A 14,692-nucleotide genomic window follows, 5' to 3' on the forward strand; every position below is an offset into this window, starting at 1 on the left:
TTTATGGTCTATTAATAATTAAACATTTTTTTGAATATTAAGTTGTATTAAGAGATCAAATTTTTGTCATTTATGATTGACCCATAAAGAGCATTTTATAGTGACCTCTTCTACTTCTGTTCATGGCCTTCAGTAGTTTCTGTACCTAAAAACTATTTAAAAATTACTGTATTCCTTTTTCATGCATGTAAGGCATGGTTTTTTTGCTTTCATTTGTCTCTGAGCCATTAACTAGAAACCTTCAAATGGCTCAGTAACATGGTGAAGATCAAAAGAAAACAAAAAATGAAAAGAATTATAAAATACAACTTGCTGGTATATTCCAATTAGTACTATTATGTAGTTGATTACAATCCCTAATTGAATGAAATATTTATTAGCTACTGAGTATTGAAGGCTTTAAAAAGAACAAAGTTTCTGAAGTCATACTTGAAAATTTGAAATACCGTGATGGAGAAAATAATACCCTCTGTTTGCTGGGATACCTAAAGACTTTGTATTGACTCTTTTTGTACACTGATAAACAAAGTTATGCTTTTTCACATATAAAGCGGTGGTCCTTTTATATATATATATATATATGTCAGTGTGCCAGATCACAGCAGCTCATAAACTAATTGTGTGATTTACCACAGTAATTTAGATTGCAAAAACTAATTAATAATCAAATAAAGAAAGCCTATAATTAAATGCGTACAAAACAATTTTTGTGATCAACCCTAGATATAAATGCAAAAGGCTGAAGAGTTTTATTTTTCAGAGTGAAGATAAAAAATTTAGACCTGTATCCGATCTCTATGGTCCCATTGTCTTGCTAGAACATATAGTGAAACAGGGATACTTCAAGAACTCGAGCAAAGATGTACTACACCTTTTCTTTTCAAGGTAGCTACAGTTCTGTTTGTCACTGATGTGTTAAGTTTATGGCTATATTTTTTGTACAGCACTTTCATTACGAGTATTAACAGTTTATATAAAACTTTTTCTAGTTTTCTTCCTTTATTGGAATTGAGGAAAACAACATAGCTACAGATCAGTTGAATAGTCACATATACCATTATTGTATAAATTAATTTTGAAATCTTATTGTGGTTTATTTGGTTAGATATACTGAATACTTGTAAATACCACAGATGTTATGGTTTACTGAAGCAGTAAAATTATGAGACTCGCATTCAGACTGAAAATACACTTTTCTGATAATTTATTTATATATCTCTTTTAAACATTTTATGTGCACAAACAATGTTCTTATATATGTGATGTTTATTTCAGGCCCAACAAAGCCTTGAATGCTTGTGGAAAAGTTAAACATTCCCTTCTGCAAGCTCTTTATCAGTTTCAGAAAACATAATTTTTATTTCTTGTCTTCCTGTCACTAAACAGTTACTCTGAAGAAGAAGAAAAAATTGTGATTATAATTTATCTGTACTATAACTCAATGCCATTGTTATTAAACTGTAATAGACTCAAAAATAATTGTCACATAATTCTTTTTGTGAATGTTAAAAAGACCGTAGTTAAAGATGCAACTTGTATTTTTAACAGTATCGTGTCAGTGTTCTAATAAGTTGTTTCTCTACTCGAGACTGAATTTTGTGATTATCAGGCATAGTTTTGCTCAGCGTTTGTTGATGGGTAGAAATTAATATTTTCTGTACAAAACCTTGCATTAAAACAAAAAGAATCCTTTGTTATTGTGTGTAGACAGTTTTTTATTTTGATAGGAGGTGTCATAATTATTGTGCATATTTTGACCAAATATAATTTTCATGAAAAAAAAACAGTCATCATAACCCTTAACAGCTCACATATAAACTAATAATAATAATGTAAGCTTTTGTACTTGTACAAAAACAGTATATGTAAAATGTAGTTTCTGTTAGGTTAGAAAAACAAGTATGGTGTGCACATAAAAATTAGTAGGCAAAATTTATCCTTTTATATAATCATGCATCTGACACCTGAAATTTATATTATTGATTTTTTTGCATTCCATGACTATATTTCACTATCTTAAAACTTCTTAAGTTCATTTTTGCACTTAGAACAATTGGTAACATTGGGAAAGTGTGAGATGTAATATTACTGCAACTAAACTGTTCAGATTGTACATCCACCTTCCCAAACAAATATCTCTTTCCCTCCTTTTTAATGTAACAACTGTTATAGAGAGCCTATTCCATCAAGTATTCAATAATATAATCCTTTTATGCTTTCTTCAGGTTTTATTACTGATAAATAAAAATGAAACAATATAAAACAAGGATACAGATGTTTCATTTCACATGACTCATTAATTTCTTACTTACTGAACCACAATTTCCTTTGCCTAGTTCCAATTTAATCAAGACTATAAAACTGCTGTTTTGGAGGAAATGCAGTTCCACTTCTAACCTCAAAGAGCAGTACATATAGGTTCTAATCTACATTAATACACAATTAAAAAATAAATTCCACAGCAAATTATCTTGAATACACAGATAATGTTCCTTATCCTTATAGTCATAGTTTAGTAATGTGATCCTGTCCTACTTTGTACAACATCTGTGGAATAACCATTTATAATTGGTTAATTTTTTTTGGAAAACTGTATGATCAGTTTCATATGTTAAGAAAGGTTTTAACTTTTTATACACTATCAGTTTGGATTGTAGTGCAGTTAATAAATATATTTTATATAAAATATACTTCACTTTGGAATTGTTTTGTTACACAAAGATATAACTTTTTTTCTTTTATTTTTTACAAATCTTACTTTCACAATGCATTTTTAGGAAGACAACTTCGTTTTATTTGTCGTGCATAAATCGTATAACCCTAAATGTACTTGATTCACTGGTTTCAGTGTTACCCTGGATCAACTCCTAGAAATCCTTTCAAAAAATTATAGCCACTATTATAAAGTGGTTTGTCCACACATGCCCTCATAGTACAAATTTCACATAATAACACTGCTCAAATCAAAGATGTCCAGTACTACTATATATCCAATTCAAAGCTTTGTAGTAAGAAACTTTTCAGCTTTACTTACACACTATAACAATCAAATTAAAATACACTTGACAAAATTATGAGTACATGTCATTTTCCATAAAACTATATTGCACAGATTAGTAACTTCAAAATGAATTTGGCCCACAGAATCCCCTATGTTCAAATGTAATAAAACAAATTAATTGTTACTAATACTTCAAGCATTATTTTCACAGCTTGTAAACATTTAGTAGATGACACACTGCCAGTTAACAGCCAATATTATTTTCTCTGTTGTGCTGCTTTACAAGTAACATTTACACAAAACTATTATGTTGTAATATTATACATTTTCAAATACATAATTTCACAGAAAGATTTTCAGCTCCAGATTTCCAGAATAAGTATTAATGAACATCCTTAATGTAAATATTTTATTTTTAGCTGCTCATTTTGACATATAATAAAACTTTCCAAAAACCAAGTACACTGAAGATGCAAAGTAAACCACACTGAGTTTATCACCAGAACTTAATATTAAAGGTAAAACAGCTCTGTATGAAATTTGTTTTTGACTATTCAGAGTTTTGTTAAGGGAGAAAGGGTTACATTTAAGGTACCTAGAATTAATTGCTCACAATTTCCTGGTAATAATCTAATTTGACAGTCCTGTTTTGTAGCTTGATATCAAGCCATTTCCTACTTCCGTTGATTGGGAAACTGCAAAGTATTTTTGATGGTGTTTCTGTTATATTGGTTACATGTACAAATAATTGAAAATTTCACCAACAAATTCGAGTTTATTTAAAAAATGCAACCAACCTAGAACTATCAAAACCATTTAAATTGACTCAAAGAAACCAGGAGCATTAATATTTTTTTAAAATCCTGACTACTTTGAAAATTTTCCAGGAAACGTCTGACTAAAATTCTTTCAGTTTAAAAGTGAAATAACATATAATGAGACAGATACAAGTCTCAAAATAAACTTAATTAATAATGTAATTTAAAACATTTCATTAACAACAGGTGCAGAGATGTAGACAACTTAAATTCTACTTACATGAGATTAAATGTATGATCTTTATGGGCACATCTTCTGATATGTAAAATACATGGAAAGTTCATGCATTTATATTACAATAAACATCCTTTTTTAACAAAGTTTTGTTTTTATATATAGATATATTGGGTCATGAACAATCGGCTTCTATTTATAGCATTACAAGTTGAATTTTAGCCCTCAAGAACCCTGGATAAAAGTCTTAAGCATCTGTAATATAGATTTTCACAGCTTTAATATATGACAGACATGGTGAAATGTTAACGTTGATAACTAATATTAGAAGTGTAGCATAGTTATTATCAAACACTTAAGAAAAATGCAGTCACAATACAAAGACAAGAGAAACTGTAGCACCAGTTTCCTGAAGGGAACAAAAAATATATTTTTCTCATCCTAGTATGAATTACAACTGCATAAAATTCATACTAGATAAAAGCATTACTAAAGAGTTAGATCACCGAACGTTTATCACAAACAAAAAGTTAAGCAACAAGCGATAAAATTTGTCAAATGCTAAATTTTCCTTGATTTCTTCAATGTAGATAAACATTTTATAATTCAATTTTTTTTTTTCTGCTGTTAAAGAAGTACTCAGTGCTAAACAGAACAACAAAGGTTTCAACAATATTGTTATGAAAAAAGTCGGAAAGTCATTTTTCTTTGAAGAATAAAAATCCTTTATGAAATATTTTCTTAATATCCATTCATTTCTGAAACACTAGAAAAAGCTATAGCAGCAATAAGCATTGTAAATTGCTATAAAACAACTGTAATAAAATTAATATTTAACATACAGAAAATATATTTCTTGAACTAAGGACACCATAAGATTTAATTTTTACTGCAGAGCCATGAAAATTATTAGCTCACTTTTTTAAATGCAGAAATAATGATCAGATTTTCAATCGAACTTTATAATATGTAATCAGTTTTTCTATAAAGCACATTAACTTTAAAACACATAAATACAGCTTACCTTAGAAACATTTCAGTAAGAAATCTGAACTCATACCTTAGCACATGGTCCCCTTGAAAGTTCACACAAAAAAGCCTATCACTCCCTAACCTGTCATTGTTAGACAGGCAATTTAAAAAAACCTCTCTCAATCCATTATGTTAGAAACCCATTATATAAAGTAGTTATTTCATTTTAGAAATATATATATATGTATACATATAAAAGGATCAATTTTGTTGTGATATGAAGTTATTTTACATTACTTTAACAATTTTATATGCTATATAAATAAACTCAAATTCTTAAGAACATTATAAATTCCTCTTTTGTATTGACATTACAGAAAACTATATATCTGCTGAATGAAATTACTTGACAAAAATCTTGTTCCACTGCATTTTAAACATCATCATTTCACTTTAGTTTTATAAAGAAGACACTCGTCTTTTATTTTTATAAAAGAAAAACCAAACTTTCATTTCAAAAGTATTTCATAATGGATAGCCATATATATCTGTCATAAAATAAATTATCATAATTGGGGGATCCAAACATTTTTAGCTTAAAACAACACAAAGTAGAAACTGGAACATCATGTCAACAACAACATAATTTCTGTTGAATGTAGTTTTAAGTCTCTACTTCACAAAAACATTTTTAAACATATGATCTTTACATGAACTGTGCACTGGTCAAGGGGAAACAGCAGTCCGAACAGTAAATCCTTAACAAATCTAGGCACTATTGTCCATACAGCACAAGTATACACAGATCACAAAAAATGTAAAAAGTGGACACATCAATAAGAGTAAATATTTCAGCAAGTTCACAAGACCAACCTTTTCAACAACAATTTTATATCGAGCTGAACTCCATTCTACATCAAATATCCACAACCTTTTTTTTTTAAGTTAAACGAAATAAATTAACTATGAAAAGACAATCTTTTTTCTAGCTGATAATAACTAGCAAGTCAATTGCTTTATACAATAATGAGTAAATCTATATAGATGAGCACATTTCAGTAAGTAAATGTAAAAATATCTGCTGTCTCAAAAATTTCAAGGTTTTAATTATTTTGTTTTATGAACTTTCTCTACAGTCAAACATGTCATTAATCAAAAATCTGAAAACAGACATAATTTAAACCAAGTATTTTATCCAACTGATTCCTAAGTAAACCCTGCAAAATCAATCAACTGGAATAATTGTTTTAGTGTGTAAAACAAGTCTTTAGGTAGAATTGATTAAATGAAAAACCTCTGTAAAAAATGTTTTCCATTTTTATGTGAATGTTCTCAATAGTTCTTATCCTGTAAAATAGCAAGATTACAAGTTGTATGGTATAACATTTTTGCTGTATATATTTATTAAATCTTGAAGCTATGATCAACACCTGACTTTAAAGTGCCTTTGCAGTATACAAACCACATAATTTACTGGACATACAATGATCTTAAATCCAATTAAATGTTTATGCCTGCTCTGACATTCTTATTCATATATTTGCTCATACATATATATATATAACTTTCAATATAATAGATAAAAAGGAATATGTTTACACTTAACAGAAAAATTCATGTACAAAAAAAAAAGACATGAAAAACATGGGATAAAAATGTAATTCCATGAAGCTGAATTAATCTGTATAATAAAAATTTAATTCTGCTGTATTTAAATTTATCAAAAATTCAACATAATAAAAAATGATTGATTGCTAGCTATTTATTACTTTTTAATCAAACTAACTTATAATATTTTGTACTTGACAAAATTAAAATTAGTGATTAACTTTCTTTCCATCATGAACGTATTATGTGTACGAGTAATATCTATCCCAAGTGTCTGCAACAAACAAAAAAGCACAAATTGGTTTACAGTTACACTATGTACAAAAATATACATACATATTTAATAATAACCCTTGGATGAGAAAACAGCATTATTTCTCGATTACATGAGTCTCCAGCCTGATAATCGGAGTTGTGTAAGATACATAGGGAGTATTAACTTCCACTGATGAAATTTTGCTCCTATACATTGTGTTCAAAATGTGATGAAAATGTACATTTTGCTACAATAAATGATCCCTGACTTGCAGGAACCAGTTCAGTTCTTTTCTAAAAATGGGAATCCACTGAACTTCATGTTCCTTCCTTAAGCCTATAGAGTCCAGCACGAACATAACGGACAAGGTCAGAAAAGGAGCTGTGGAGTGTTAGGTGACCACAACTTTTGTCCAGTGCAGAAAAAAATTCTGAAGCAGGAAAGATAAAATATATGTTAAAGCATAAGTATACATATTCATTTGTCAACATTTTATTCTTTGTTTCTTTATTAAACATGTATAAAAAAAAATTTAAAGGCAAAATATCTTACAAACTAACATCAAACCAAGAAACAGTTCAAAATGTGTAACATACGAGATAAACTGGTACAAATAATGAGAAGTCTTCTCACTTATAAAAACAAAACATACATCTAATAATACAAATCTGGTTAGGATAGGATTGATTAGAAATACATAAACAGATATTAGAGAGAGTAATATTCTAAGATACCTCGTGAGCCACTGTGTTCTATCAGAAAGTCAGCTTGTTCCCACAGATCCAAACACATGTGCAGATTTGTAAGGTGGATGTTTTGTTTCTGCATCATACTGTACATGTTCTGAGGAACTCCCACAGTTGAATGGTAGTGTGTGCTGGATAAATGACTTGGGCCTGATATGGAATGACTGTTGTGACAATTCCCTGACTGCACTGTATTGCAGCGCCCATTCAACTCACTACTGCTGTATCCACTACTCTGAGACCCCACACTTCCTGCTGGTGAAGGTGTGGGAGAATGTGGGGAAGGAACACCATTAGCCCCAGACCCACCATAGCTTCTTGAATGACATGGAGAAGGATATGAAAACCGTGATGAAGGATTTGGAGTATAGTTGCTGGGTGGGAGTGGCGATGGATGGGAAACCATTTGACTGGCTGGAGACTATTAAAAACATTAAAATCATTATATTACAAAGCCACAAGTTTGAAATAAATACTTGCATATACATGTTAAGTCTCAGTGGAATGAAAATGACAAAAACCTGAAATATTTGTATATAATTATATATTAACCCACTGACTGCTGATTCACGGTATAGGGTACGGTCCACCTCCAGCAGTTGAATGCAAGTGTGCCATATACAGGGTATGGCTTGCAAAAATTCCACATGCATTTAGAGCAGCTGCAGTCAATGAGTTAATTTTGAACAATGAAATAAGTAGAATTATCAAAACAAAAGGGAATTTAAGTAGAAATAAACCATTTACATTTATTGATTCAAAGATGATTTTCAATATTGTCTGCAAGATATTCTTAGTAAATTTTCAATTTAATTTATTACACTTTCTTGTAATCAATTTAAAAAAAATGAGTATTTTGCATTTGAAACTACGAGTAAACTTCAAAATAAAAGGATGTTTTTTACACTGATGTATGAGAAGTCATTCATCCTAGTTAAATATGTTTTAACAATTAATACTTTGCAGTGTGCCACAAGTGGATTAAAATAAAGTTATTAAATTATGTTTATATAATTCATGCTCATTCAACATGAATCTTTAAGTTCAAAAGATTTTGTATGAACAATGTAATAAATTTTAATAACATCTTCACATCATAGCTGTGAAGTAACTAACTGTGTTTTCATTACAGATCTTGAGTTATTTTCAAATCTCACCTTCTGAAAGTCATTTAAAGACTTGTGTAGTTCTCTGACTTCAACCCTCTTTAAACGATACAGTTTAAGGTAAAGCAGAGACTGGCATCTAAGGCTAAGAGAAAAAGAATAAATTGCAACTATGCTGAAACTACAAATCAATTCTCTTTTAACACATACATGCTCAAACTTACAAACCGGGCATATTAAATTCTTCCAATGACATTCAGTGTCACAAGTGATAATGCTTCTTCTTTGTTTAAAATGTTTATCTTAACAGATAATTCTCCTTTCAAAAAATAAATAAAGCTAAAGAATATTACAACATTTTAAGAACCTAGCAGCAAACAAGACTATTTGATTAAAAGTAGCACCATAAACTAAATATAACTTTCAGGAAAATGTCATGCTGCTACTAGGAAACTTATTAAAAAAAAATAGTCAGCCATCCATTTTATGTCTAGTGATGTCTTATGCAAAAGCAAACTTGGTTGTGATTTATATACATTCATACGTTTCTATTGTATGGTATCGCGGTTCTTTTGAAACTAACTTTGTTTAATTTCTTATATTTATAAAGTACACTTTGATAATGACAGAGATTGTATAATTCTCATGTTTTTTTTAATAATGTTGTTGTTGCTATTCATTCATTTACCTTTAATCACTGTCAATACAAAAGAATATTTGAGGCTATCCATCTTTACTACTGATTAAAGTACTGAGTTTCTATTAAAATATTAGATTGTTTGTTTGTTTGTAATTAAGCACAAAGATACACAATGGGCTATCTGTGCTCTGCCCACCACGGGTATCGAAACCTGGATTCTAGTGTTGTAAGTCTGCAGACATACCGCTGTGCCACTGGGGGGCATATATTAGATTAAAATAGGATGTATGAATAAAAACTATACTAAATTCATTTTCTCCATCCTTGGTTTGGTCTGAATTTTCATTCAAAGCTATCTATTATAACCGTCCCTAAATTAGCAGTGATAGACTAGAGGGAAAGCAACTAGTCAACACCACCCACCATCAACTCTTTGGCTACTCTTTTACCAACAAATTGTGAAATTGACTGCCAAATTATAATGCCCCCCACAGCTGAAAGGGAGAGCATGTTCCATGATGAGGATTTAAATTCATGACCCACAGATTACAAGTCAATTGCCCTAACCACCAGGCCTTTTCTCCATACTAAAAGCTTACTTAGATCTACTGAGCAACATCTCATGTTCTTATCTTGATGAGATGTAATTCTGCTCAAAATTAAGTTTTAAACTAGTTATGTATTTTGTTGACTAGTGTGTTCTTGTACATTTTAATTTATTGTAAGTAGGTTTTACTTACACTACATTCATTTATTTGCTTTGACATAGTCACAGTCTTTGTTAAATTACAATATTATAGGAAAAACAGAATAATCATTTTAAAAAATATTACCTTAGCACAGCTAATCTTCGGTCAATGTTTCCATAATTTGAACTGTGCTGACATTTTTGAAAGTTTGAAGAAATGTGCCTGAAAAAAAAGTATGCAAAATATTACAATCTCATAATATATCAAACCCAAATTGCAATTTTACATAAAATTAACAGAAAGGTTCAAATTTCACAACGAAACAGTGTATGTTGCTGAAAAACAAAATTCTGGCTATGATATTCAATTATTAATAAAATAAATACAATATTACCACATAATTTCAATTCACAAGGAAATAGTGCTGCTACTCAATAACAATATGGTATATTGTTTACAAAATATTTTGGAAAAGTATTCACATTAAGGTTGTGGTAATCATACATCAATAATTGTCATGGTTAGTAGCCTATGTGATCAACTAGCTCTAATATTTTTATTTACTAATTAATAGCTAGATTTTATAGCATGTTGTGACTGGTAACCTGCTGCTATCTTCAATAGCTTAGGTCTTCTTGATAGAGTGACTGGGTGCTTTCCCATTGGTCGGGGGTCTCCTCACTCCATTATGACTTGAATCAACTAACTTACATTAATTCTTCCTAGAGCAGTGTCCAGTTTTGCTGGCTTCTATGTAGTGTGTCATCAGTCAGGTGGGTGTAGAAGGCTTTATTTATCTTTCTATTTCTCGTGTGGTTCATTTCCTATTATTTTAGTAATGTTCCAATTTATTCTACAGTTTTCTTTTCTGGCATGATGGACTATCACAGATAGATAAGTATTACAGGGTGTTGTACATTTATTATGCTTCTGAATTCCAACTTTTATTGGCCTTTTGAATTTCTCCAGTGTGTTGAATTACGTGCACAGGGAATGTTATAAATGATGTTTGTTCTCCATTGAGTCTTCAAATGGTTTGGTGTGTATTAACTGAGATCATATTGTGTCATGACTTCTTAATACTGTTCTGTATTTATGCAGTTTACATATCCTCTGTAAACTTTCAAAGAGACCTTTGATATAGGGGAATGTGACTACATACATGCAAGTTTCTTCATAATTCTTAGTATTTATCTTCTTTAGCGAATGTTCTGGGTATCCAATCAATAAAAGTTATAGTGATGTGTTTTTCTTCCTTGTTTTTGGCATCTTTGGTATTACATACCTTGTTCGTTCTTGAAATTAGGCAGTTTAAGATGCCCATCTTTATACTATTGGAGTGGTTTGATTTACAGTTGATGTATTTAATCAAATCTGTGGGTTTCCTGTAAATGCTTGTGGCACGTAATTTATATATCTTGGTAACCATTGCATCTAGGAATGGACGTTTGTTATATTCTTGTATTAAATATTGTGAATTGTATAACTGGATGCTTCTTTTCAAGTGGTTCATGAATTCTTAAGTCTTGCATTTAGTGTTTGGCCATATTACAAATGTACTGTCAACATATTTCAGCTAAATCATGGGACTTAGAGCAGTCGTTCTGAAGGTGTTATATTCGAAGTGTTACTGAGAAGTGATGACTGGATGAGTCTATAACTAGGTTTTCTTGTTATTAATACTGATGATAAGGGTGAGTTCATAATTAAGCTTTCTTGTAACATCTACATGGAACATTTCAAATGTAACCCCCTGTAAACAGTTACTTGAAGTCCCAGGATTTAGATCAATGGATACTGGAAATCCATGATAAAGAAGAGAATAAAGATGATAAATAAGAAAATTACAGATATACAGTCAATATTTCCATGTTCAAAGGTCTCCCTGAAAACATACAGGGGATATGTTACTGGTATAAAGTCAAAACAGTATTCACGAGCCACAACACATTAAAGTTGCAATTAGTACAAACCAAACCACCTTATAAATATTCAATGGAGAGCAAAAACACTTAAAAAGGTTTGAATTCAGCATAATGATACATGTACAAGACTCAGTAATACCAATCTATCTGAAATAACCCACTATGCCAGAGAAGACCATGCAATAAATTGGAATGATACTAAAATAATGGGGTATGAACCACACATAATAAAAATAAAATAAACCTTCTACATCAACTTAACCCAGTCAATCTAGCATAGAGGTCAGCAAAAACTGGATAGCCCTCTTGAAAACAATCAAATTAACTAGTTGAATAAGTCCTAATGGGAGAAACCCAAGTAACACTCAAACATTGGTGAAGCCAACTATTTTTGATAATATATTTTAATAATGACAATCTCAGTCAAATACTAAAAGATAATTGCTTATGGTGAAAATTGTCAGAGCATTCTACTAGTACTGTACAAGTCTTCATACCTTCTCAGAGTTTGAGACATAGTTTTCAATAACGTTTTTCATGAGCTAAACTTAAATGGCTTCAGTAGGTGCTATGTTATACTAATGTGGATCCTATATAGGAACACAATTTGTGTCCTCTAGCTAAAAATATTTTGATTACAGTTGAAAATCCTGTATCAAGTCAATAGAATTCATTGACAATCAACAAAATAGTAAAAGATTAATAACTACAGAAAAAATATATATATATATATATATGTTTCAGTATACCACACACACACATGTGTGGTATACTGAACATACAGAAACCTTACATATAGGACCAAGTTCATCCATAAACTTCAAACCTTAAAGCAAAAAACTATCACATTCACTTAAACAATCTTATATTGTAATCTATAAAATACAATGTAATGTCAGCCAACACTACAAAATGATTTTGTCACACTAAAAACAGAAACTTTTTAAAGTGATTTCCCATTCATGATCTTCTATGCTACACTAAACAATTCTTTTTAAATCAGAAAAACTGAACTTGTTTTTGCCGAGTTACATCTATGCAACCTATATTAACAGAAGAAGTTATTTCTGGTTCTCAGCTTCAGTTTTTAGTCATTTTGGTCATATCTATTTATTCTACATTCCATCCCCATAACAACTTTTTCATTTTTTGTACAGAAAATACTGACAAAAATAAATTTTTACTGCTTTATAAACTTGGCTTAAGCCTACCTATAGAGGAAGAAAAATCCAGTCTTTCGGGCCTCAGAAAAACCATTAAAGTCACTCCATATACAATTATGCACTCAAACTACAGTTAAATATCTTGCATGTGAAACAACAATGAAACACAGATAGCTAGAGTCCATAATTTACTTATTAGTAAGTTTTTACATTTGTACTAGATCACAGATTAGTACATACCTAATCAAACCTAAAGTTTCTTTGTACATTGTGTATACCTTGTCACCATCTACACAATTGTGCTCCATAGCATTTCCTGTGAGTGTGAAGTACAAGACAGCCTCTAGGTATTTCATTGCCTGAACAGTCCTGTCTACCTAAAAAACATATCATCTATAATAAACAATTTTCCCTTAACTTTACTAAAATTAAAAACAACTTTTTTAATCATACAGAACTTTGAGTATAACTTTGAAGGTTTGTAACACAAAATTTGTAATGAAAAAAAAATGTTGCTGGATTTTAAAAAGGAATAACAAAACTTACCAGATGTTAAAAAGAAATACAATAAAATTTTTTTATTGAATTACTGCATTTTCAGGAGCTAAAGGAGAACGAAATATTCTCAAGTTTAAAAAATTATTTCATTTTTTAATTGTTAAAAAAATTAATTGCAAAGTGTATATCAGAAGCAATATCAAAATATTATGCCTTTTACACTATCAGATGTAATAAAACATCTAAACAATGCTGGTAAAAATTTCCAATGCATATCATTTACTTTGTTTATCATGGATCATTGCAGTTTCTTTTTTCTGTAGTTAAAGTTTAAGTCTTTTTTTTTTTTCAGGAACGAAGATGAAGTTTAACACATCGACTCATTTGGCAGGAACCTAAAATGTTTTTTTCAAAACCATACACAAAAAAAACACAGTTGTTAACATGTACAGTCTGCTGTCTAAAGCAATGTTTAACTCCATTTTTCAGTGCATCTTCTACCCTAAAAGAAAGACTTTTTATAAAATACCTAAAAATATATATATATGATATAATTACTTAGTTTATAACTATTAGGTTCTTTCAAAGAACAGAATAATACTTGATCAGTAATAACAAGAACTACGGTGTGTTTCTGGTGTTAAAAACCATTATAAAATTTTCAAAACTGAAGAAATAAAAATAAAGAACAATATAACATTTAACACTTTAGAGAAATTCATTATTATTTCACATTTTTTGGTCATATAAACAAATTTGAAGTAAAGAAATTTGCCTTTGTCTCATCCATCATATTCAAGTTCTTCCTTAATGCATTAATACATGATATTTCTAAAGCTCCAACTAACTTGAAATACAAACATGAAAACAAATCTACCTCTTTATCTGCTTGATGCTTCAATTCTTTGGCTTCGTTCAAGTAGTTGTCAGAGGAATAATGTCTAAAAAGATAATAATGACCCAAACATGTTTATCCTGCAGAAAATCTATAATTAAAAATATTCTTTCCTATGTTCTATTCTAGAAATCAGATTTAATCATTTTTTATTTAAATATTGTTTTTTTTTCTACAAATTAAGGTGAAGGTTTCAAAGC

The 14,692-nt window shown here is 29.9% G+C and overlaps 2 protein-coding genes across 2 annotated transcripts in view; one reads left to right on the forward strand and one right to left on the reverse strand.

The window, feature by feature from the left end:
- LOC106460181 (ran GTPase-activating protein 1-like) overlaps window positions 1–1,697 on the forward strand; it is a 45,939-nt gene extending 44,242 nt beyond the window's left edge. The window contains exons 15-16 of the mRNA XM_013919868.2: window positions 761–885; window positions 1,276–1,697. Coding sequence (XP_013775322.1) covers window positions 761–885; window positions 1,276–1,354 — 204 coding nt within the window. The 3' untranslated portion in view covers window positions 1,355–1,697. The remainder of the gene's footprint in view (window positions 1–760; window positions 886–1,275) is intronic.
- A 5,345-nt stretch (window positions 1,698–7,042) lies between these two features.
- LOC106460180 (AF4/FMR2 family member 4-like) overlaps window positions 7,043–14,692 on the reverse strand; it is a 174,629-nt gene continuing 166,979 nt past the window's right edge. The window contains exons 15-20 of the mRNA XM_013919867.2: window positions 14,475–14,538; window positions 13,340–13,476; window positions 10,156–10,233; window positions 8,734–8,827; window positions 7,565–7,997; window positions 7,043–7,260 (exon numbers count right to left, since the gene is read on the reverse strand). Coding sequence (XP_013775321.1) covers window positions 7,148–7,260; window positions 7,565–7,997; window positions 8,734–8,827; window positions 10,156–10,233; window positions 13,340–13,476; window positions 14,475–14,538 — 919 coding nt within the window. The 3' untranslated portion in view covers window positions 7,043–7,147. The remainder of the gene's footprint in view (window positions 7,261–7,564; window positions 7,998–8,733; window positions 8,828–10,155; window positions 10,234–13,339; window positions 13,477–14,474; window positions 14,539–14,692) is intronic.

The sequence above is a fragment of the Limulus polyphemus genome, unplaced genomic scaffold (assembly GCF_000517525.1).
Source record: "Limulus polyphemus unplaced genomic scaffold, Limulus_polyphemus-2.1.2 Scaffold724, whole genome shotgun sequence".
In the NCBI taxonomy this organism is placed as follows: Eukaryota; Metazoa; Arthropoda; class Merostomata; order Xiphosura; family Limulidae; genus Limulus; species Limulus polyphemus.